Raw genomic sequence first — 24,206 nt, 5'->3', positions numbered from 1 at the left:
TGATGTCCAAACTCTGGCCCTCCAGGTTTTTGGACTTCATCTCCCAGAAGCCCCAGCCACCTTGGCCAATAGTCTGGGATTCTGGGAGCTGAAGTCCAAAACACCTGGAGGGCCATCGCTGCTGAAATGCAAAGGTATTGAGGTCAGCATCTTAAGAGATGGAACAGGTGGCATTGAACAAGATGGTCCTTTGTGGGTCCTTTAAAAACAAAACCTCTCATACACAAACACCATGCCAGTCATAACATTAGTAACATCAGCTCCACTCAGTATGTACAAATAAAAGGATCTGGGGTAAATTCTCCCCAACCCTCTAGTTTTAAGCAGAACTGGCATTCTTCTCATTGGCCAGGCTTGTTAGCTTGCTCAGTCCCAGCTACTGGGTCTGTCCATGTCTCTGCATACATATTCACAGCGTAAATAGGAATTTCCATCTCCTTCTCCGCTACTTGGGGATGTTTCTCAGATTTAGGAACCTCTTCTTCCTCTTCCTCTGGGCTTTGCGGGTGATGAAACGCCACTCCGAACTGGTACACGGTCGTGCCAGTCGCTGCGCCCACCATTGGAGCCACCACCGGGACCCACCACCAGTAGTTTCCAGCGCTAGTTTAAAAAGTGGATTTGAGAATCCATTATGTATTTTATTGATTTCACTTCTGTGCCGCCTTCCTCCCCCAAAAAAGGGACCCAAGGCAAGACAAAAGCATTATTAAAATGTCACGATACAAATGCAAAGCAATTAAAACCGCTCAGTTAAAACAGTATAAAAATTACTACAAATATATACAAAAGTTAAACTAAAAACATACACCTCGTATTAAAAACCACCCTGTCCTAATTATACAGGTATGTCAAATATATATTATAATATATTATATTAATTTTATGTTATGTTATATATTCTGTTATGTTATATTTACTTATTCCAGCTTGTTTTGAGGCTTTTTTATCTGGGATAGACTCTTCTGGGGGGCCCTTTTCTGGATTGTTCCAGGAAATTCTTCAGACCCCCCCAACTTTCTGGAATATTCCACAGTATCCTGACCCCCCTCCCTTTCTAGAACAGAACCTTATGAGGTCCCTTTTCTGGAAAATTCCACTAAGGTCCCTTTTCTTTTGGAACACAGTCTTCTGATACCCCCTTTTCTGCATACATATATTGTATGCAGTTTGTTTGTCTTATACAGTCGGCCCTCCTTAGCCACAGACTCTTTATCCACAGATTCAAGCATCTACAGCTTGAAAATATTATATATATATATATATATATATATATATATATATATATATTCCAAAAAGCAAACCTTGCTTTTGCCATTTTATCTAAGGGACACCATTTTATAACACCATTGTATTTAATGGGACTTGAGCATCCAGGGGGATCCTGGAACCAAACCCCAGCGGATACCAAGGACACACTGAATTTCTCTTATTTTAAGTGCAGTGCTGGGGTAACATGAATATTTTAAGCTCCTGCAATTGATTTTCAGCCCTGACCCAGCGGGTGCCACCATGAAGGACTCCCTGATCCACAATGGACCAGGTGAACCTCACAAGATCAGGGTACCAGATTCATAGGTCCAAAACATACTGCAGAAATCATCCAGTTTGAAATCGCTTTAACTGCCCTGGCTCAATGCTAGGGAATTTTGGGAACTTTAGTTTTGTGAGACATTTAGCCTTTTCTATCAGAGAACACTGGTGCCACAATAAACTACAATTCCCTAGGACTGAGCTAGGGCAGCTAAAGCAATCTCAAACTAGATGATTTCTGCAGTGTTTTTTGGACCATATTTTGTATTTGGGTTCAGGCTGAACTCTGTCGTTCTGCATAGACCTGGGATGGGGTCCTTAGCAAGCACGGAAGTCCAATTGCTAGCCACAAGGCACTTCTGCACCTACCTGAACACCTCAGAGCCCCATCCAGCTGCATAAGTAAAGAGTCGGGGGCCCAGATCCCTGGCTGGATTGATAGCACAGCTGCAGTTGGCCCCCATGGCCAGGGTGAGAGAGACCACCAGCATCCCGACACCAAAGGGCTCCAGACCGTGAGGGATGCGCTTGTTCCGAGAGTCAATGATAGCCAGGATGCTCAGCAGAAGCACCGCAGTCCCCAGCGTCTGTTATGGAACGAAACAGAATGAGCCTTGAGCAAAGCATCACAAGCAGAGTTGGCCCTACCATCAGGTTGTTGCTGTTGTGTGCCTTCAAGTCATTTCCAAAGTATGGTGAGCCTATCATGGGGTTGTCTTGGCAAGATTTCTTCAGAGGTGGTTTGTCATGGCCTTCCACTGAGGCTGAGAGTGTGTGACTTGCTCAAGGTCACCCAGTGGCTTTCATGGCGGAGCTAGGAATCGAACTCTGGTCTCCAGAGTTGGAGACCAACACTCAAACCACTATGCCATGCTGGCTCTCCCCATCAGATACTGTGAGACCAGTGCCACCTTCCACCCCACCATGCAAGGACAGATATGCAAGGGCAAGTTGGTGAATCTGCTCTGAATTTTAGTTCAATCTTAAAGGATAAAGGAAACAAAATCTGAGAGTAGATTTCCAGTCACTTCTGGGTTATGTATTTGGTTAAGAAACAGAAGGAAACTCAGCAATATGACCCAAAGATATGAGGGAAGAAGATGGGTGTTTTTTAAAAAAATTCCCCCAAATGGATTCTGCATTTTGAATAGTTCATTTCAAGTTTGGACTAAAAGTTGGAACATATTCCAGAACAAAGCCTGGTGTCATGAGTGTGCAAAACACATGCTCTGTTACCATGGTCCAGTCTTTTCTCAAAACTGGAGTCTGCCTTAAACCAGCTGAGATGATGTTCATCTCCTGCCCAATATTATCACCTCTCCAGCATGAGAAAGTCTATCCCATATCGAAATCATTTCCTTACCTTTTAAAACTTTTCAATTTCCAAGCTCTTTGGGGTAAGTCTACAGCAGGTTCCCCAGATCGTCCGTCTTGGCAGGACTCAATGAAGGCAGAAGAGAGCCAACAAAAGTATCCAGATTGCGATGGGCAAAAGTTGGCACTGTCATGACAGCATCATACTTTCTGGGGGGAAGAGCTGGTGCTTTTACCTGGTCAAAGAAGCCATTCCACAGTGACAGGTAAGGAGCTGGGTAGGTGGCAAAGATAGAGGCCGTTTCACGGGGTCCGGTAACTTTGAGGGTCCCATTGCTATAGTGGTGAATGGCATCTGTAGGTAGGGAAGAAGAGGACACCAGCCATTTTGATTTTCCCATTACTCAAGACTGGGGTGGTAGAAATGCAGACCATGAGTTGCACGTGGCCCCTAACTTTTTTACTTGGCCCCTAAACACACTGCCTACCCAAAGCCTGATGCCCTCCAATGTTTGAAAGATGAAAACCAGGCCAGTTGTCCCCTGCAGTACATCTAGATGCCATTTTGCAAGGGATTGTACCTTGCAACTGCTGACAGCTACTTCTTGCTGTCGATTATTGATATCAGGGCCTCTTTATGGCTTCTTAGTCTATCTTTAACACAAAAAACAGACACTCTCTTGACATTTACATCAGAGGAGGGCAAGCAAGCTGTTGCAGAGTCAATCAATGCAGAAAGGCTGTGAATATGTAACAGCAAAACTATGAACCAAGTGATCCCAAACTTTTCAGGCAGCTCCCCTTTTAATTTCTTCTTGCTTTTTTTCCGCCAAATGTCAGAAGGTTAGTTACCATGATATAGGACATAGACAGTGCCTGCACCGAAAAAAGCGCCCGCGATCTGGACAGTGGAGAAGATGGGCAGTTTCCACCATGGGCACTCAGCCACTAGGCACATGGCGAGTGAGTAAGCTGGGTTCAAATGCCCCCCTGTGAAAGAGAGAAGAGATCAAACATAAAATGAACAAAAACTGCATCAGATCATAGTGGTTTGAGTGCTGGATTATGGACTATGGAGACCCAGGTTTGATTTCCAGTTCACCCATGAAACTCATTGGATGACTGTGGGCAAGTCACACACTCTCAGCCTTAAGGGAAGGCAATGGCAAACTTCCTTTTGCAAATAAATCTTGCAAGAAACCCCCATGATGGTTCGCCTTAAGGTTGCTATAAGTCAGAAATGATTTGAAGGCACACAACGACAACAAATAATAACTCCTATCTGGCGATAATAAACCCTGAAAATTGGAGATTAGTGGCCAGGCAAGCCTAGTAGTGAAGATGCACTCCATGTTTACTGCCACAGATTACCTGCATGATTTGACTGAGTCATGTACCAAGGGACTGAGGACCTAAGGTCAGGGGAGATAAGAGAGTCGGAGGAGATAAGGGGCCCGGTGTTTGTGCAAAAAGTGATCCTGGGAGGACAGAAGCGCATGGAAAACATAGACCAGGTTTCTGTCCAGAACACAAAAGTGCACCCTGGCTCACCTGAGACGCCTCCTGCAATGTGGATGGCCACCATCACGGCAACACCACCCGCCAGGGCCGAGCTGAAATAGCCACCCTTTCGTCCCTCGCTGGTGGTGGACTGTGCAGATGCACTCAGAGTTATCACCTGGGGGAGAGAAAAACAAGGATGGAAGGAGATGAAGAAGAGGAGCAGGAAGGACTTGCTGTGAGTGTTGGCTGCAGTCTGCTTCCCTGGAGAGCCAGTGTGGTGTCGTGGTTTGAGTGTCAAACTCAGGGTTGAAATCCCAACTCAGCCATGGAAACCCACTGGGTGATCTTGGGCAAATCACACCTTCTCAGCCTCAGAGGAGGGCAATGGCAAACCCCCTCTGAAGAAGTATGTAGGGAGATCTTGTAGCACCTTTGAGACTAACTAAAAGAAGGAAGTTGTCAGCATGAGCTTTCTTAGACTTCAGTCTCCTTCCTCAGATACATTTGCCAAGAAAACCCCATAACAGGTTCGCCTTAAGGTCTTGAAGGCTAACAACAATCACCAAGCAAATTCAATCATTTCATGGCCAAGTGAGGAATCGAATCCATAGTGAAATGGCCCATGGACTGTTTTATCCTTCAGTGCTGCCTGAGACAGAACAGTGATGATAAAAGCAAGCTTGTTTTCTGCTGCTCTAGAGAATAGGATCCAGAGCAATGGACGCAAGCTCCAGGAAAAGAGATTCCACCTAAACATTAGGAGGAACTTCCCGAGCATAAGAGCTGTCTGACAGGGGAAAATCCTGCATCTAAGGTTGGTGAAGTCTACTTCTTTGGAGGTTTTTAAACAGAGGCTGGATGGCCATCTGTTAGGGATGCTTTGATTGAGAGTCCCTGCATGGCAGGGGATTGGACTGGATAGCCCTTGGGGTCTCTTCCAACTCTATGATTCTATGAAGGAGAGCTGAGCCAAAGGACTATCTAGCCCATCATTCTGTCTCTCAGAGCAGTGAAACAAATCACCTTTAGGAAGTAGAGAAAGAAAAAACAGCTCATAAACCTGTACTCATCAAAGATAGCACAAATATCTCATGGCCATTTGAAATATTATAAAGATACAAAGCAAGATGTGAAGGGAAAGGTGGTTACCTGGTCTGTTATCAGCACACAAAGTTCATCATTCTGAGCATTTACAGTCCATCCACATCTTATTCATTCCTGAATTGCAATGAGGAACCATTTAGACAATTACCAAGAAAAAGAGGAGATGGTATGCACTTTGCAAGAGGCCAAGCGATAATAACAGCACATGCAGAAATCATAATTGGAGATAAGCCCACACTGAAAACCCGAACAAGCAAACAAGTTTTGTAGTGTTTTAATGTCATTTTTAAAATGGGTTTGAAAACTTTTTTCTGTAAGCGCTTTGAATTTGTTGTTACAGAAGCAGCCTTGGGTCCTGGGCGTGGGAAAAGGCAGCATATAAATAAAGTCAATACAAAAAATAAAATAATTAACTTAGAGATTATGATAGCTGGCCATGGAGCTGGCAAAAGGCAGCTTTGGAGGGTGACAAATCCCAAAATGCCCAGCAAGGACGGTTAAAAGATTCTGGGAGTTGCTTTCTCTAGTTATGGTTGTTGTTTCATTTGGTATGGTTGTTCTCTAGTCATGGTTATATGCAATGGATACAAACTACAGGAAAAGAGGTCCCAGCACGACATTAGGAAGAACTTTCTGACAGTAAGGAGTTTATCACACAAAGGAGATTGGGAGTTTATCCCGTGAATATCCCAGAAAAATCATATAATTACAAATTCACACATTGTCGCACAAAACCCGCCATTAAAGTGGTCACAAAGAAGCATTAAAGCACATCTTTTTACTTTTGGGATTTCAGCGACAATGCAGTTCCAATATCACTTTATTTGCGTGACTGAGTGCGATAATCATTCGTGCCATTACCCACCATTTTTGCTTTGTTTGTGGGATGCTTTAAATGCGCTTTAATCTCTCTTTAATGCCAAAATCAGCCCCAGTGTGATAAACTGCCAAGAGCTGTTTGACAGTGGAATAATACACTGGAAATAATACAGTGGAATAATGCAAATAGAAAAGGAAGGTCAAGGAAGAAAGTGCAAAGCCAAACTGAATGCTGAAGACAAAGAAAACAAAATGAATGACCATGGAGAAGTGACATAACTTCAATGTAGATAATGAGGAAATCGTAATAGTTAAAGAGTTCTAATAACCTGGATCAAATATTGATCAGAATGGAGACTGCAGTCAGGAAATCAGAAGATGACTAGGAAAGGGAAGGGCAACCATGAAAGAACTAGACAAGTTCCTAAAGAGTAAAGCTCTGCGACTAAGCATTCAAGTCAGAATAGTCCAGTCTATTGTTTTCCCCATCACCTGCTATGGATGTGAGAGCTGGACAGTAAAGGTGGTAGCCAGAGAAGACTGCTGTGGAAAGCCAAAAGGACAAACAAATGGGTCCTTGACAGAACAAGCTGCTTTAGGAACTTGTTTAACTAATAGCCCAGAGGACAGGATCAAAATTCAAAATGATCTGAATAGACTAGAAAGTTGAACCAAAGTTAACAAAATGAAATTCAACAGAGAGAAATGTAAGGTATTGCACTTAGGTCAGAAAAATGAAATGCACAGGTATAGGATAGGAGACACCTGGCTTATGGAGACTTATGCGTGTGAAAGGGATCTAGGAGTCCAAGTAGGCCACAAGTTGGACATGAGTCAACAATGTGATGCTGCAGCTAAAAAAAGGCCAATTCAATTTTAGGCTGCATCAATAGCAGTATAGTCTCTAGATCAAGGGAAGTAATAGTGCCACTCTATTCTGCTCTGGTCAGGTCCCACCTGGAATATTGTGTCCAGTTCTGGGCACCACAATAAAGTAAGCATGTGCAGAAGTTGGAGCGTGTCCAAAGGCGAGCGAATGGAATGGTGAAGGCCTGGAAACCATACCCGAGGAGAGACTTAGGGAGCTGGGGATGTTTAGCCTGGAAAAGAGAAGGTTAAGAGGTGATATGATAGCCCTGTTTAAATATTTGAAAGGATGTCATATTGAGGAGGAAGCAAGCTTGTTTTCCGCTGCTCCCAGAGAGTAGGACCTGGAGGAATGGATGCAAGCTCCAGGAAAAGAGATTCCACCTCAACATTAGGAGGACCTTCCTGACAGTAAGGGCTGTTTGACAGTGGAACACACTCCTTCCTCGGAGTGTATTGGAGTCTCTTTCCTTTGAGATCTTTAAACAGAAGCTGGCTGGCCATCTATCGGGGATGCTTTGATTGAGAGTTCCTGCATGGCAGAATGGGGTTGGACTTGATGGCCCTTGTGGTGTCTTCCAACTCTATGATTCTGTGATTCTATGATTCTAAGCTGGACATGTCCCTGGAAGCCAAGATGATCAACTGAGGCTGTCATACTTTGACCACATCATGAGCATCATGAGAAGGCAGAACTCATTGGAAAAGACAACGATGCAAGGAAAGGTAGAAGGTAGTAAAATGAGAGGAAGACCCCACATCAGATGGATAGACTCATTTAGGGATTCCATGGGCATGGATCTACAGGACTTTAGCTGAGACGTGGGGGACAGGAGGTCTAGGAGATATCCAGAGGGTCACCATGAGTTGGGGATAACCTGAAGGCAGCTGACAACAACAACAGCAACAACAACACCACAGGCTTCCTCAGGTGATGGTGGGCTATTCTGCCCACTGGACGATTTTAAACAGAGGTTTACTCAACTGATGGCTACTTTAGCTCCAGATCCCTGCAGTGATGGAAGGCTGGATTAGAGGACTTTCCAGCCCTATGAAAGCATGCACACCCTCATTTTCATGCCAAGGATCACTGCCCACACACCGTTGCTGCGCATCGTGGGCAGCTCCGTTCTGCCTGTTATCCCTTTAACTTTGCAATGGTTTCTGTTCTCCTGGTTTAAAAATCCAACAGAATGTTGTTGTTTTTTCCTTTCGGTTAAAGATCTACTCAGGGAAAAAGTGAGCCCAAGACACGTTGCCACACATAATAAGGTATTAGCCATTCCAAATTATATTGGCCAGGTGTTAAAAGTGCAAGCTAATGCAAATGCTTTGAGCTCCATGTTGGGTGTTTTTATTCTACAGCCTTGAGCCATGGTGGTTAAAGTGGCGTCAAGACAGATTATTTCGGTAGTGCGGATGTAGCATCAGAGTCATGAAGCTCTCTGGATAATTTCAGGCCTCTGTTTCCTAGCTCTCACTGCCTGACTTACCTCCTAGGGCTATGAATGATTATTTAGGGATTTATTTCACTGCATTATGCCCCCTGCATGGTGCATCGGTGCTCTCATGTGCAGCCATGGATCCTTGCAAAAGGTGCATGCAACCCGATTATGGTGTGCAGATTAAATGGCGGCATGGGTCGCATGGTGCATTGCTTGCACTGATTTATGTGTTTATGGATGTGGTTCTCTACAGATGCATGCTAGAGTCCAGACAGAGCCATTCAGCTGGGTACAGATTTCATTCACAAGGAACAAGAAGCGAAACCATCTTTTTAAACATCTTGCAGCCACTTGCGCCTGCCTCATGGTGGGGCTGGCAGTGTATGTATTTCTATGTGTGTGTAACCAGTAGTGGTTTGAGTGTTGAACTGCAATTCTAGAGAACAGGGTTCAAATCCCCACTCAGCCATGGAAATCTACTGGATAACCTTGGGCATGTCACACTCTCTCAGCCATAGAGGAAGGCAATGACAAACCTCCTCTCAACAAATCTTGCCAAGGAAATCCCAGGATAGGATTGCCCTAAGACAAAAAACAGCTTGAAGACACACAACCACAACCAACAAGGAATTAAATCGAACTAGCTGAGTTCTGTCACATTCTCCATTTGGAGTAAACACAGATGTTCCATTTGAACAGAGGTTGTGAACACTGCAAAACTCGAAGTCTGTGTGAAATAACTGTTAGAGCACTGGGTTGGGATTTGGGAGATCCAGGTTCTGCTTCCCTCTGGCTGCATCCACACTGCAGAAACAATCCGGTTTGACACCACATTAAGTGCCACAGCTCAGTGCTATGGAATAATGGGAATGGTAGTTTGTTGTGGCATCTTTGACCAGTGATGTCCAAACTCTGGCCCTCCAGGTGTTTTGGACTTCAGCTCCCAGAATCCCAGACCATTTGCCAAGATGGCTGAGGCCACTGGGAGCTGAAGTCCAAAACACTTGGAGGGCCAGAGTTTGGCCATCACTGTCTTTGGCCAATCTCTCGCCACCTGGCCTACCACAAAAGGTTGTTGTAAGAAATCTATGATTCTATGAGAATAAAACAAAGAGGAGGAGAGCCAATGTGAGCTTGCCAGAGGAAAAAGCTGGAATATAAATGTAAAGAAGATAACCTGCTAGCCCATGAAGACAAAATGTTTCCAGGTTAAGCCAGTGCTCAGTTTAATTGGAAACCCTTGCCTTCTAGGAATCTCTTACTTTCTGTGATTTATTTAATTCCTGATTTCTTTAGTTCTGCCATTTTAGTCATTTCTTTTCATTCCCCCCCTTATTTTCCCTTAACTTGTAGCTACAATTTTCTTAGAAGGCATGGTTTAGCTGTTAACTTTCCTGTGTTATTTTAAGGGGGAATAGACAAGGATGGAGACATTCCTTTCCAAAGTCACAGAAGAACTAGAAAAAGTCACTACGTGTATCACACTCTCCGACATTTCACAGATGAAAACCAAGACGACATTGGAGCGTGAGAGAGCAAAAAACATGAATGGGAAAGAGAGCGCCAAGCTACTATTTCAGGTAGAGAATCTCTGGAATTTATGTGCTGAGTTTAGGAAAGCCTAAAGAAGGAAAAGACACTAAGAGACAAACCACAAATAGCAAGCGTCTCCTATCTTCTCCCTCCTGCTAACTGAGCGCAGATTCAGTTTGCAGCAATTGAAGCAAATGGAAGACAAAGGAGGAAAGCAGGAGAAGAGAGAAACCAGGACATGTCATAAGCAGCCAAGAAAGTGGGATGGCAGAGGATTGACTGGGACTGTCCCTGCCAAACTGGGACATTGGAAGGTTTGCATGCATATATATTTGCAGTTGCTGCACATATACAGATACATACATTCATACATACATACATACACACACACCTGCATATTCATGTTCATGGATGGATGGATGGATGGATATTGCATACTAATGTCTTTGTGTTTTAATAGTTTTTACTGGTTTTAACTGTATGCTGTTTTACTTATGTTTTAATGTTGGTAACGTTTAATTATACACACACACACGTATATTAAAAAACTTTTTGTAATTGGTGTTTTAGTTCTGTTTTTTTAAATGACTGCAACATGCCTTGAAATAAATTAAAATAAAATCAATCAATCAACTATTTGTTCTTCTGTGCCTGAATTTGGCTGGAGTCGGCTTCCTGGAATCAAGGGGATTTATTTGCCTGTGTGTTGACTTGCCTTTCAAAATTTGATTCAGTTGGACTACTCCATTTGAAATTAACCAACAGGATTTTAACATTTGAAACTTTGGGAGGCATATTTAAAAAAAAAAATTGGCCATCTTTACTTTTCAAGATGGATTCTTCTCCCTCCATCCCATTTTAAGAACTAAAAAGTGACCAGAAACAATGAGGTTGAAGCAACTTAACAAGCTGCATGCATTTTTAATTGTAATGCATTAACAGTAACAAGTAGCAGTAGTAGTAGTTGTTGTTGTTGTTGTTGTTGTTGTTATTATTATTATTATTATTATTATTATTAGCATCCCACTCGTTCCCCAGAAGTGGAACTCAGTGCAGCTTAGAAAAGGTGCTTTTTAAAAGCCGAAGTGAGTTAGCAGCAACAATTCAGTGCTCTGATGGCCTCCGCTTCCCCAACTTGGCACTTTCCAGATGTTTTGGGATACAGCTCCCATCATCCCCATGCAAAATGGCTAATATTCAGGGATGATGGGGATTATCATCTAAAACTCCCAACAATCACTAAGTTGAAGAAAGCTAATGTAGACCAAGCAGACCAGCTCTTCGATTCTGTCCCCTTTGTAATTGTCATGATCTCCAATCCATGACCACAACAGAACTCTACTTCTTCCCACTATTTCCCATCCAAAATGGAAAACTCACAATCAGGATAAAGACCCCCAAGAATTCTGCGAGGCACTGCCGGACCAGGACTCTGCGAAGACGGACACAGGCTCGCACCCGGGCCAAGAAGCGGGTGTAAATCATTGCCATCCAGAAGGGCACAGACTAGACACTACAAGGTGGAATGGGGATGGTAAAGCAGCCTCCCCAAAGGGAGCTTATATATCAGCTCCCATGTGCCACTTTATCGCTACTGTTGATAATGATGCTCCACTGACTTGCACCAGGGACGTTGCATAAGGGCAAAAGGGCACATTGCAAAAGGGACACAGACCTTTCTGGAGCAAGGCCAAAGTATCTCTACACTCCTCTGGTGTGGGAGTGAAGATCCCTGGAATCAGCCGGAGCTCGCGGTCGAGTCCAGAGGTGGGAATCATGCAGCCCTTTGGATGACATTGGACTTCCCAGCGTCCTTCATCCTAGACTGTGCTGGCAAAGGACTTCTAGGAATTGCTATTCAGCCAGCGTGGCATAGTGGTTTGAGTGTTGGACTATGACTCTGGAGACCAGGGTTCAATTCCCACCTTGGCCATGAAGCCCAGCGAGTGACTTTGGACATGTCACATGCTCTTAGCCCCAAGCAAAGGCAAGGACAAACCACCTCTGAACATATCTTCCTAAGACAGGTTTGCCCTAGGGTCACCATAAGTCAAAAATGACTTGAAGGCACAGGTATGTTGTCTGCTCATACCTCCAGATATTTGACCCTTGGGGGTCTTTAAACAGAGGCTGAATGGCCATCTGTCAGGGGTGCTTTGAATATGAGTTCTTGCATGGCAGAATGGGATTAGACTGGATGGCCCTTGGGGTCTCTTCCAGCTCTATGATTCTGTGTTCCACAGATGAAGATTAGGACACATGGGGTCAAGCAACATTGGTGTGTGGTCATGATGACAAGAGATATTAATGAAGAATAGATAAGCCTTATCCATTCACTTGATGCTGGTGTGGCCATTTTGATGTTGGCCGTCCAGTTTGGAGGTGAGGTTTTCCATCTCTATAAGACTTAACCATGTTTTGGTGTTCTCTTTCTGCATGTGATGTATACACACAAAGAGAACATGTGTACCCAGTACACATTATGTAATACTGACAGAATATACTTTAGTCAAATTCCACATACAAATTGTTCTATGTGCTACCAAAGCAAGGTGGGCAACCTGTGATGCTGGACTGCAGGTCCCATCATCATTCACTATTGGCTTGGATTGCTCAGTGTTGTAGGGCAAAAATACTACTACAACTACCACTATTATTTATAAATATAATAAAAACCAGGACGGTCCAAGTTTCATGCTGCTGGTTTAGACTATGGATGGGGAACTGGTGGCTCTTCATGCACTCCAGTTCCCATCAGCCCTAGCCATCATGGTCAATGGCAGAGGATGATTGGAACTGGAATCCAAGAACATATGGAAGAACACATCTCCAGTTTAAATACAGATGGTGTTTGAATGGCAGAGGAGCTTGTAAAAAAAAATCCCACCCATGGGGTGTTTTATTTTAGAACATCTTCTTATGATGCCATGTGCAAAATTCAATCAGTCTTACAATGCCAGCAGCATCTAAAAAAGTAGCTTACCCTCCAACTGCCCCAATTTGCCAGAGACAGTTCTGATTAATATGAGGTCGAAGGCTTTCATGGCTGGCATCCATGTTTTTTTGTGAGTTTTTCAGGCTATGTGGCCTTCTAAAACATAAAACATGGTCACATAGCCCGAAAAACCCATTAAAAAAAACACAGTTCTGATTAATTCTCTACCATCCCATTTTCCCACTTGCTTTTAAAATGCCAGTTTCTCTCCCTCCCACTTCCTCCTTTGTCACCAGCTTACTTCAGTCGCTGCAAGTGCTTTGCACTCATTTAATTCAACAGGTGGAAAAGGAGAGGAGATTTTCCTCTTCAAGGAAGCATCTTTCACTATCAAACAGCTTTTACCACCAGGAAGTTCTGCCTAATGTTGAGGTGCAATCTCTTCTTCTGTAGTGTGCATCCACTGCTCCGTGTCCTAGTTTCTGGAACAGCAGAAAACACATTTTCTCTATCCCTTTGACATCCCTTAAATTTAAATATTTCAACCTAACTATGACTTTACCTCTTGACCTTCTCTTCCACAGGCTAAACATACCTAGCTCTCTAAGCCGCTCCTCCCAGGGCTTTTGGGTTTCCAGACCTTTCAATATTTGGGCCACCTTCCTCCGGACGTGTTCCAGCTTGTCAATATCCTTTTTGAATTGTGGTGTCCAGAAATGAACACAGTATTCCAGGTGAGGCCTGACCAAAGCAGAATAGAGTGGCACTATTACTTTCCTTGATTTAGACACTATACACCTACTGATGCAGTCTAGGATCATGTTGGCTTTTTAAGCTGCTTTATCCCACTGTTGGCTCATGCTTAGCTTGTGGTCTAAGATTCCTAGATCCCTTTCACATTCCTCATCTACGGTCATGGGGCTACTCCTGAAAAGGCACTATTTCTTGCAACTGTCATAGTCATAGAGTTAGAAGATACCACAAGGGCCATCCAGTCCAACTCCCTGCCATGCAGGAACTCTCAGGAACTCTGTCCTTATCTTAGCTGATGAAAACACTCAGTAAAACAGCCGTGGTAACTCTGGTGGCATTCAGTTTCACAAACCTATGATGATTTTACAACATGCGTGGTGTCTTCAATCACCCTGACATCCTTGGGATGCATTGCTACCAGACGCTGACCCAAACCCAACCAGCTATTAAAATGGAGGTTGGTATCTAAAGCCTGAGAGAGAGAGAGAGAGAAAGACTCCAGGGATATATACTAAAACTGTTAAGAAAGCACTTAATGAAGATGGATGATGAAATTACAGATAGTAAAGGAGTCTGTGTGGGTGGACTGGAAACAGAGGGTATCCTGAGCACCAGAGAACCAGAGACAGCGGAAGAGTATAACACATGGCCTCCAGAGCTGTTTTTGAGCTCTGTATCCTGCCTTATCCAACTAAACAAAGATAGCTAAATAATTACCATATTCATTTGTTTAAAATGTAATTAAACCATCAAAGTTTTAATAGACGCATAAAGCTGGAAAGGACCCCAATAGTCATCCACGCCAACCTTTCTATCTTGCAGGGAAATAACTCCCTGTAATAGATGGCCTTCCAACCTCTGTTTAAAAACCTCCAAAAGAGGAGACTTCACCATACTCCAAGGTAGCCTGTTCCAGGGTTGAACAGCTCTTACCGTCAGAAAGTTCTTTCAAATGTTTAGATGAGATCTCTTTCCCTGTAGTTTGAGTCCACTGTTCTGTGTCGTCTATGGAGCAGCAGCAAATTCCTTCAAATTTAAAACTTGTTTAAAAACATAAACCACAAAAAAGAAAGCGATAATCCAACATATAAATGCGAGGCCCGTTCCCTCTAAGTCCTCAAAGTTCTGCTGAAATAAGCAAGGTTTCGCCTGCTGTCAGAAAGATAGCAAGGATGGCAGCCTCAATGGGGATGGGGCAAAAAAAGACCAGCATGACAGAAAGCCCTTTCTGTCAGTAATGAAGCCTTAAGAGAAGCATTTTGATCTGTTCGCATCCAGGGAAAAGGCTAGGAAACCACCAAATCATGGTGACATGGAGGAGGAGCGTGGTCTTTTTGGGAAGACATGAAGGCCAGATTCTGCCTCACTGGCTGAAGTTGCCCACCCTACTCAAACCTCTTAAGAAGGCAGCCCTGGTAATTTGTTGGCCCCAATTTCCCCCTTGACAGAGACTTTGCATGTCACAAGAGCACCCAAATACGTTCAAAGAATAAATAGAGACTTTATTTCATTGTCATTTTTCTTGGCTGCAAGGCCTTCTCAGAAGACAGACGGGCAATCCAGCAGCTGAACTCACACAAGTAAGAAATTAGATACAAGGCAGGAGCTGGAGTCGTAGTTGGCTTCCAAGGTGGGACAGAGAGCAGCGGGTGTCACCTAGATGGCATGGAGCAGAGAGAAGAAGACGCACAGTTAACCGAACAGCGAGACAAAAAACCCCACAGCACACCTTGCCTCTTTGCTGGGCTTTTCTGGAGACCAGCTTTGAGCCAAATTACCCCTTGGACCTCCAAGAGTCAACACAGAGCTTCGAAAATGCAAATGTCCTTCCTCTGTTCAGTTTATGGGTATTGGCACCACTAAGGTTGGTGTCACTCCAGTGAGGTAACTCATGCTGTCACCCCTGGACTGCCTGGCACATACCTTCAGCCACCTCCTATGCCAGCTAGGGCGCCTCTGCCATAGTGCAGGTGGAGCATTCCTGCCACCTGCCAAGCCCTTCCAGATGTGCAGGGCTGCTGGCCAAGTAGGAAAGCAAGGCGACTTCCTTTCTTCCTCAGCCCTGACAGACCCAGAAGGGATTGCTGGGTGGCAGCAATGCCTCAACCCACCTCCAGTGGCCATAGCTGGCAGAGGGACCCTGGCTAGCAGAGAGGGCAGCCAGAGAAGGTCTTGAGACAGATGGGAATGGCCACCCCAGAGTTGTTCACTCCCCTCTGAGGTGTCACCCAGTGTGGTCTGTACCCCCTCTCACCCCCCAGAGTGATTCCCCTATTATGAGTGCTATCTGGGACATCTTTTTTCTTTAGCTAGTATGGTTCCTCCCTGTAATTTTTAAAATGTATTAATGGTACAATGCACTTGGGTGCAGTGTGTAGTGTTGTCCAACCAAATCCACTGCATTTGAAGGGCATTGCTTCCCATTTTAGAAAAAGGCTTTTCCTGGGCCAAAAATGCCCCAGGGTAGCAAAAGATGTGGCAAAAATACCCTCCACGACCCCTAGACGGAAAAAAATAAATTATTGACTGCTGAGGGCCATTCAATTGGTCCTGGGGCCACATGTGGGTCTCAGGCCACATTGCCCACCCCTGTCCTAAAGCACCTTGTCTGGAGTGGAAACATTGGCAAGGGCAGCTCTGAGAGGGTGGGTTGGCTCAAACAGCTGGAGAGTGGCCCCTGCAACCCTACCCCTTTACCTCTAATGCTACCCACTAGGCAGCACTATCGGCTTGAGAACCAACGGCGGAAGGTGTCCAGGATGGAAGAAGAGTCATTCAGGTTCTCTCTGTGGCGTGGGCCTGTGAAAAGCGTCACACAGTGAATTGGAAACTGAGCTGCTCTTGCTCCACTATCTCAACTTCATTTTTCCTCCCCAGTTCTCTTTTCACATTTGTTGCTGGGAAGCAGCCTCTACTTGCAAAGGGGTGCAATGAAATTAAGGGCCAAAGCAACTCTTGTTGGAGGAAGGGTTGTACCATCTGGGGCCGGGACGGCAGAAAATCTCTAAAATAATGGGCAACATTTCTCTAAGCCTATCACCTTCCAGGCATGTTTGGTGGGAACACAGAAGACAGGGCCTTCTTGGTGATTGCTCCCAGGCTTTGGCCTTCCTGCCACGTAATGTTTTTCTTTGTGTTTTTGTATTGATTCTTATTAGCATCTGCCTTTATTTTGCTTCTGATTTTGCTATTGTAACTGTATTTGTTTTAAGTTTCACAAAGTACTTTAAATCCTAGTCTGGGGTGACAGGCAGGATATATATATATATATATATATATATATATATATATATATATATGAGATACAATGAATTAATACTAATTATTTGACTTCTCAGCTTCATCCTGGTAAAGCTTTTAAAGCTGATATTTAACTTAAACGTATATGGCAATTTGACATAAAGCTAGTAGTTAAGCTGTTGTTAGATTTGTATTTATTTATATCCCACATGATCTCCAGTTTGGGACTAGGAAAGGTGACTTACAACAGTTAACACAATTGTAGGTAAAGATTAACACCATGCAGAAGTTAAAAAGCAATTAAACCACCAAAAGGTTTGGAACCAGTTAAAACACATTAAAACAATAAATTCAAGTCTAGCACATTATACAAGGCCTGTTTTCTTCCCTTCCAAACCTAGATGCAACTGACTTAGATTTTTTAGCTTATTAATGAATAACTGAAAAATACTGGCCCCTTTTGATTAACTTTCCTATCTCTGTCCTGAGCCATAAAAGGAAATTATGCATGCACAAAATGCACCTTAAATCCAAGATTTCAGCAAGCACTGTCTATGAACCTACAATTCTCAAGGTAAGCATATGGATTACAAACCTTTTTAAAATATGAGCAAAACTGGGCTTCTAAGGATCTGGCACACATGAATGGCACACAAAAGATACACTGCCCTTCTTCGCTGCTCTCCTCTAAAAGTGGGCATCTCTACCTGGCACTCACCTGGTCCTCCCAGCCGGCCACCATCCAGAATTGGTTCCCCTCCGCTCCGGCGAGTGACAACCGTCTCCTCATGGCCTTGATTGTCACGCACCGTCCGGCGTTCCTCAACTGTCTGAAGGAAAAGGAGAGGGAAAATGGCTGAGATACCAAAACTGAGGGAGACAGTATAACATGTGGATAGGGAAAGACCAGCCTGTGGGCCACATGCGGCTTCTAGACCTGGGTTTTGCGGCCCTCCAAATCTTCCACCAGCCCCCAACTGCCCCGATTTAAAAACATTGTGACATCCCCTCCCCTCACAATACAGGTTGAATCTCCCTTATCTCAAATGCTTGGGAACAGAAGTGTTTGGCATTTTGGATTTTATTTTTAATTTTGGAATATTTGCATATACTTAATGAGATATCTTGGAGCTGGGACTCAAGTCTAAACACAAAATTCATTTGTGTTTCACACATACCTTATACACATACCCTGAAGGTAATTTTATACCTTTGCTTTCTGATGGTACCTTTCAACAGGGAGTACACAGATGCACTCACACACACACAGTTTTGGTGCCATTCCACGTGACTCACCCCATCTGGTGCCACCACTTTTGTGATGGAGACGCTTTTGAAATAAGACCGGCTTTGGGCTGATGGCAGGATAGTTTCAAGGCCTTCGGATTTGACACGCAAATCTAGGTCTGCGAAGGAGAGAAGACTAAGCATCAACTAGTACAGATTCTTGGCTCAATAAACTCACATTACTCCATGGAGTGTTCCTTAGGCAGAACTCTCACATAACCTCCAACACTTCACAGATGAAACCCTGGATACGTTTGGCCAAGCAATATCCAAGTATTGTCAATCATACTTTGGAATCTGGAAATCAATACACACTAAAATGTCACAAATTACAGGGAAATGTATCCCTATGAGACCTGAATTATTTTTGATTAACATGACATCAGTATTAGACAAAGCAACTCAAAAGGAACACTGGAAATTAATTCTATATATGGTATGCATTCTCTTGCCTAAATATTGGAACTCAATTGATGAGTGGCTAATAAAACTACTGGATGTGATTGAACTAGATAAACTTACATGCAGAGACCTCTGGTGCCACAATAACCCACCAATCCCAGAATCCCATAGCATTGAGCCACGGCAGTTAAAGTGGTGTCAAACTGCATTAATTCTGCAGAACAGCTGCAGCCTCGGTCTCTCTGCTGTGTATACATAGCCTTCTGCCTTAGTCTCACAAAGCCAAAGAGCTTTATGGACAAGAATAAACCCGGCCAGTGGAGGATGAGGGAACGTCTTGCCCAAAACAGTACTGCTTTCTGAGTTCTTCCAAGGAGCTGCCTGGATTCACAAGTCCCAAATGTGTAGTTATTTTGATATTTTGGCCCTGGATCACAGTTTATCCACACACACACGGACCAAGTCAGTCTCTCACCTCCATCCTCTTTTGGGATGTCTGCAGGAGCCGGCTGATTCTCGTGCAGCTGCAAAAGAAGACTACTCATAAGGTTTGTGAGGAGACTACAGAGAAAGATGGAAAGTGCAAAGGTGGAGGGGAGCAAACACAGAATGAAAGCTCAGACGTTGACGCAGTCCTTGGTCTGGCCTTCTCCAGATTGCAAGTGTGGGATAACCATTTTAAAAGCTCCTCCTCTGTACAAACCTACCAGCGGATGTACCTTCTACAGCCTCCTCTCTCCTTAATGTGAGGAATCAGTTAAAAAACTGATGCCCACTTGCTCAAAACCTCCCTGGGCTCTATAGTCTATCCACTTTCTGAATTGTTGGAGTAACACTCACTGCCTTTCCTTTACACTGGCCCATTAGATTTGGTGACATATTAACAAAACGAGACTCAAAAAACAACGTCTACAATAATATTGAATCGAAAGGACCAAAGTGTTCGTGTGCTAATGCTCAGATGTCACTAGCACATGGAACTGAGTTAAGCAGGAAAGCGTTCTTTTGGACTGCCCCACTTTAGGTGGAGGGTATAAAACACACACAAATCTCACACCTTTCAAGAACAGCCCTCATTCACCTATGGACTCAATCAACATTCACCTATCTGTCCTGGTCATTATTTCTTCCATGCTGCCTGTCACTAAATGGAGCCAAAGCCTGGAGCAGGAGACAAGCACAGCTTCACGCACCCCTTGGAAGGAACGCCAAGGCCTCTTCTCTGGAGCTGGAGGACTCAAGCTCTCCTCCAGTGCTCTGGCGCTGGGTCGGTGGTTGTCTGGGTATTTGAGCATTGAATCTCGCAGCGTCTGCCTCTTCGTGAGAGACGGGTCAGTCGGTGGTGGCGCTTCTACTCCAGGGAATACTGTGGGCAGAGGAGAGTCAAATCAAGACAAGCCCAGGCAAAGTCATAAAAAGGTCTCTCATCACCCCACCTGCCATGAACTCCTGTCAATTCAAGCACTGTACCACTTGGGCCCAAAGTATCTGGATGACCATATCTCCCTTTATGAGTCCATGAGAGCTCTAGGATTGTCTGGTGAGGCCCTTCTCTCTGTCCCACCATAGAATTATAGAGCTGGAAGAGACCCCAAGGGCCATCCAGTCCAACCCCATTCTGCCATGCAGGAACTCTCAGTCAAAGCATCCCCGACAGATGGCTATCCAGCCTCTGTTTAAACACCTCCAAGGTGGGAGATTCCATTACAATCTCTGGGGGAGTGTGATCCACCATCGAACAGCCCTTACTGTCAGGAAGTTCCTCCTAATGGGTTCTGTTCTCTAGAGCAGCAGAAAACAAGCTTGCTCCCTCCTCAATATGGCCTCCCTTCAAATACTTAAACAGGGCTATCATATCACCTCTTAACCTTCTCTTCTCCAGGCTAAACATCCCCAGCTCCATCTTTCCTCATAGGGCTTCATGGTTTCCAGACCCTTCACCATTTTGGTCGCCCTCCTTTCGACACATGGCTCCAGTTTCTCAATGCCCTTTTTGAATTGTGGGACCCAGAACCACCTTCTCAGGCTCTCAGACTTTGGCACTCCCTCAATATGCAGGCCAGAACGATCCCCTCCCTGTCCTTCCATCACTGCATTAAGACGTTTTATGGTACCAGGCCTTTTGAAACTGACCGGAGTCGGGTTCTAATGCTGCACAGCATTGTTTTAAGGTCTGCATGCTGACTTTCAATTAATTTTAACGTTTTTAAGTGTTTAAAACAAAACTGTGCAGCATTAGAAATCAACTCCAGTCAGTTTCCAAAAGCCTAATGGCAAAAACATAACATGATTATTTGTCTAACTGTCCTTGAAATCTGTATATTTATATTTATCTTGAACTTCTTGGATCGTTTTAATCTGGATTGTTTTTAAATATCTTGTTAGCTGCCTTGAGTCTGAACATTGAGAGAAAGGTGGATTTCGGCAGAGCTTGGGGGAAATGTCTTCTTGGACTCAGTTTCTCAGAATCCCCAACCGGGGATTTAGGAAGAGCAAGGTCTGTGTAACTCCCAGGGGTCCAAAACGCACTGCAGAAAGAATCCAGCTTGAGACCACTTCACCTGCCCTGGCTCAGTGCTAGGGAATTCTGGGAACTGTCCTTTTGTGAGAGGTTTAGCCTTCGCTGTCAGAGAGCTCTGGTGCCAGAATAAACTACACTTCCCATGATTTCCCAAGCACTGAGCCAGGGCAGTTAAAGTGCTCTCAAATTGGGTTATTTCCGCAGTGCATTTTGGACCAGGGTCTGTATACATGGGTCTATGCAAGTCTCCTCCTTTGAAGAGCTTTAAGCAGAGGTTGGATGGCTGCTTTTCAAGACTGTTTTAGTTGTCTCTTCCTGCCTAGCATGGGTTTCGCCTCGTGGCCCTTTCCAACTCTCTGATTCTATGCAAAGGCAGCACTTTGACTTTCTCTCCTCTCCCTAAAGTTGCCAAAGCTTTGCCCTAAAAGCCGAAAGCCAGTCCTGGAGGAAAAGGGACATGGTGCGCCTGTGCTTACCAAAAGGCCGCGAAGGCAAGCCCAAGGTCCCCATCTCGCTGAAGAGGTCATTGAAGTCCCGAAAGAGCTCTTCAAACCCAAAGGCATTGCGGAAACGCATCCCTCCTGGGCCAAAGGTGAACCCGAACCCAAAGTCCTCAAAGCCTCTCGCCTCAAAGGAGGGACCACCATCGTCATCGTCGTCATCTTCATCGTCGTCCCACATGATTCCCCCAAAGAAGGGGTCTCTGGGCCTGTGGCAAGAGCAAGGAAGACAGTCATAAGGCCACTCTATGCTGCTTTGGTCAGGCCTCACCTGGAATAATGTTTGTCCAGTTCTGGGCAAAGCAATTTGAAAAGGATGTGGAGAAACTGGAGCCATGCGTCCAAAGGAGGACGACTAAAATGGTGAAGGGTCTGGAAACCATGAAGCCCTATAAGGAACGCCTGAGGGAGCTGGGTATGTTTAGCCAGGAGAAGAGAAGGATAAGAAGGGATATGATAGCCCAGTTTAAGTATTTGAAGGGATGCCATACTGAGGAGGGAGCAAGCTTGTTTTCTGCTGCTCCAGAGACTATGGAGCAATGGATGCAAGCTCCAGGAACAGAGATTCCAGCTCAACATTAGTAGGAACCACCTAATAGTAAGGGCTGTGTCATAAATTGATGAACCTTTGCTAAAAACAAATTTAAAAAGATGCATTCTCCCCATTATTCATTACTACTATTACCACTACTATTTCTACAGAGTAGATATATCCCCCCAGTTTGTATTATTGTTGTTGTTGTTATTTCTACATAGTAGATGTATTCTCCCCATTATTCATTACTACTATTACCACTACTATCACTTATTTCTACAGAGTGGATATATCCTCCCCATGGTTCATTATTATTACTATTATTATTTCTAGAGTAGATGTAGTCTTCCCATTATTCATTACTACTACTACTACTATTATTTAATTAATATTGTTATTGTTATTTCTACAGAGTAGATGTATCCTCCCCATTAGTTACTACTACTAGTACTACTACTATTTCTACAGAGTAATGTATCCTCCCCCTTTATGAATTGTTGTTGTTACTACTACTGCTACTATTACTATTCCTCCCCAGATAGTTCCCAAGTCTTCTTGTTCTTGGGTGCCTGCCTGCCTTCCTTCCTTCTTTCCTTCTTTCTTTCTTTCCTTCCTTCCTTCTTTCCTTCCTTCCTTCCTTCCTTCCTCCTTTCTTTCTTTCCTTCTTTCTTTCTTTCTTTCTTTCTTTCCTTCTTTCTTTCCTTCCTTCCTTCCTTCCTTCCTTCCTCCTTTCTTTCCTTCTTTCTTTCCTTCTTTCTTTCCTTCCTTCCTTCCTACTTTCCTTCCTTCTTCCTTCCTTCCTTCCTTCCTTCCTTCCTTCCTTTCAGTTCCATTCCCTTTTGGCCTCCTCCTCCTCCTCCTCAGGGCCTTGGGCCTTTCCTGGCCCTGAGGCTGAGAGAGTGTGACTGCCTGCCCCAGAGAAAGAGGGGCGGCGGAGACAGAAGGAGGGGCGCCGCTTCCTCACCGAAGACGTTCCCCTCCGAAGCCGAAAAAGCCCCGAAACAAGTCGAAAACACTCATCCCACAACAGCCGTAAAGCAAACCCGCCCGGCCAACGGCGCCCTCCGTCGCGAAACGCAAACGGACCCTCCTGCCGTAAAGCGACAGTCGCAAACTCAACGCTCCTCCTCCCGCCTTTGCAGCCATAGACTTACGAACCAAAAGGAAAGATAGAGGTCCGCGCAGAGGACGAAACTCGAGTCTCGCTCGCCACTGGAGATGTGTATGTTTTTCCCCTCAGAAGAGCAGGGAATGTTGTGGACTCCAGCTCCCAGAGTCCCAAGCGATTGGCCAACAGCGCTGAGGCTTCTGGGAGATGGAGTCCAAAAGCTCCTCAAGGGCACAGTTTGGGCCTAAGAAAGCGCAAAGGCAGGCTTACTGTTGAACACAAAGGAAGCAAAGATAATGACCGTGAAGCCTTTACACTGCAGACTAAACCTCCCTATGAACATATAACATACATAGATATATAACATAGACTTCATCTATCTATATCTATCAATGGTCCTTTGTGAGACTTTGGACCATCTCCCAGAAGCCTCAGCCATCTTGGCCAATAGCCTGGGATTCTGGGAGCTGGAGTCCAAATTCTCCCAAAGAGCTCAGTTGGGAGACCACTGCAATACAGACATGTGCACATATTATTATTATTATTATTATTATTATTATTATTGGAGTACTTATACCCCGCCCTTAAGCCCTAAAGGCTATGAGAGTGGCTTACAATTATGATTACTTTTAATTAGATGGTTCCCTGCCCTCAGGCTTACAATATAATACAAATAATCTTATCGATAGTCAACTATATATATATATATATATACTCCCTCCTTGTCTTCCCCTGAACTAAGAGAGGCTTTGTTCCATTTACAGGCATCAAAGGCACTGTCCATCTGTGTATTTGGCTTCTTATGCA

The 24,206-nt window shown here is 44.4% G+C and overlaps 2 protein-coding genes across 3 annotated transcripts in view; both read right to left on the bottom strand.

Moving 5' to 3' along the window:
- Window positions 1-15,057, bottom strand: part of ATP8B2 (ATPase phospholipid transporting 8B2) — a 79,143-nt gene extending 64,086 nt beyond the window's left edge. Inside the window, exons 1-5 of the mRNA XM_089483641.1 lie at window positions 14,740-15,057; window positions 4,399-4,525; window positions 3,700-3,837; window positions 3,084-3,202; window positions 1,903-2,120 (exon numbers count right to left, since the gene is read on the bottom strand). Coding sequence (XP_089339767.1) covers window positions 1,903-2,120; window positions 3,084-3,202; window positions 3,700-3,837; window positions 4,399-4,432 — 509 coding nt within the window. The 5' untranslated portion in view covers window positions 4,433-4,525; window positions 14,740-15,057. The remainder of the gene's footprint in view (window positions 1-1,902; window positions 2,121-3,083; window positions 3,203-3,699; window positions 3,838-4,398; window positions 4,526-14,739) is intronic.
- Window positions 15,058-15,283: 226 nt separating this feature from the next.
- On the bottom strand, window positions 15,284-23,527 carry HAX1 (HCLS1 associated protein X-1). 2 transcript variants are annotated; one of them, XM_089482718.1, is made up of 8 exons: window positions 23,256-23,513; window positions 21,733-21,965; window positions 19,929-20,101; window positions 19,211-19,259; window positions 18,343-18,452; window positions 17,765-17,876; window positions 16,504-16,605; window positions 15,284-15,462 (listed from the first exon to the last, which is right to left on the bottom strand). In XM_089482718.1, exons 1-7 carry the CDS (start codon window positions 23,435-23,437, stop codon window positions 16,529-16,531), a joined length of 936 nt encoding a protein of 311 aa, XP_089338844.1. In that variant the 5' UTR covers window positions 23,438-23,513; the 3' UTR covers window positions 15,284-15,462; window positions 16,504-16,528. The 2 variants fall into 2 exon arrangements, with proteins under 2 accessions (XP_089338844.1, XP_089338845.1); XM_089482719.1 differs by lacking the exon at window positions 16,504-16,605 and having other exon boundaries at window positions 23,256-23,527.
- Window positions 23,528-24,206: the final 679 nt, after the last annotated feature.

The sequence above is a fragment of the Sceloporus occidentalis genome, unplaced genomic scaffold (genome assembly GCF_023333645.1).
Source record: "Sceloporus occidentalis isolate IW3139 unplaced genomic scaffold, rSceOcc1.0.p SCAF_20, whole genome shotgun sequence".
NCBI lineage: Eukaryota > Metazoa > Chordata > Lepidosauria > Squamata > Phrynosomatidae > Sceloporus > Sceloporus occidentalis.
This window is presented reverse-complemented; position numbering and strand designations above follow the sequence as displayed.

Excerpts from the sequence above, each read along its gene's own strand:
- HAX1 (XM_089482718.1), bottom strand. The coding sequence starts at position 23,437 with ATGGCTGCAAAGGCGGGAGGAGGAGCGTTGAGTTTGCGACTGTCGCTT. Across the intron at positions 19,260-19,928 it reads CTTGGCGTTCCTTCCAAGGG|CTGCACGAGAATCAGCCGGC; the intron begins GTGCGTGAAGCT and ends CTTCTTTTGCAG. Across the intron at positions 17,877-18,342 it reads AAGTGGTGGCACCAGATGGG|ACAGTTGAGGAACGCCGGAC; the intron begins GTGAGTCACGTG and ends CTTTTCCTTCAG.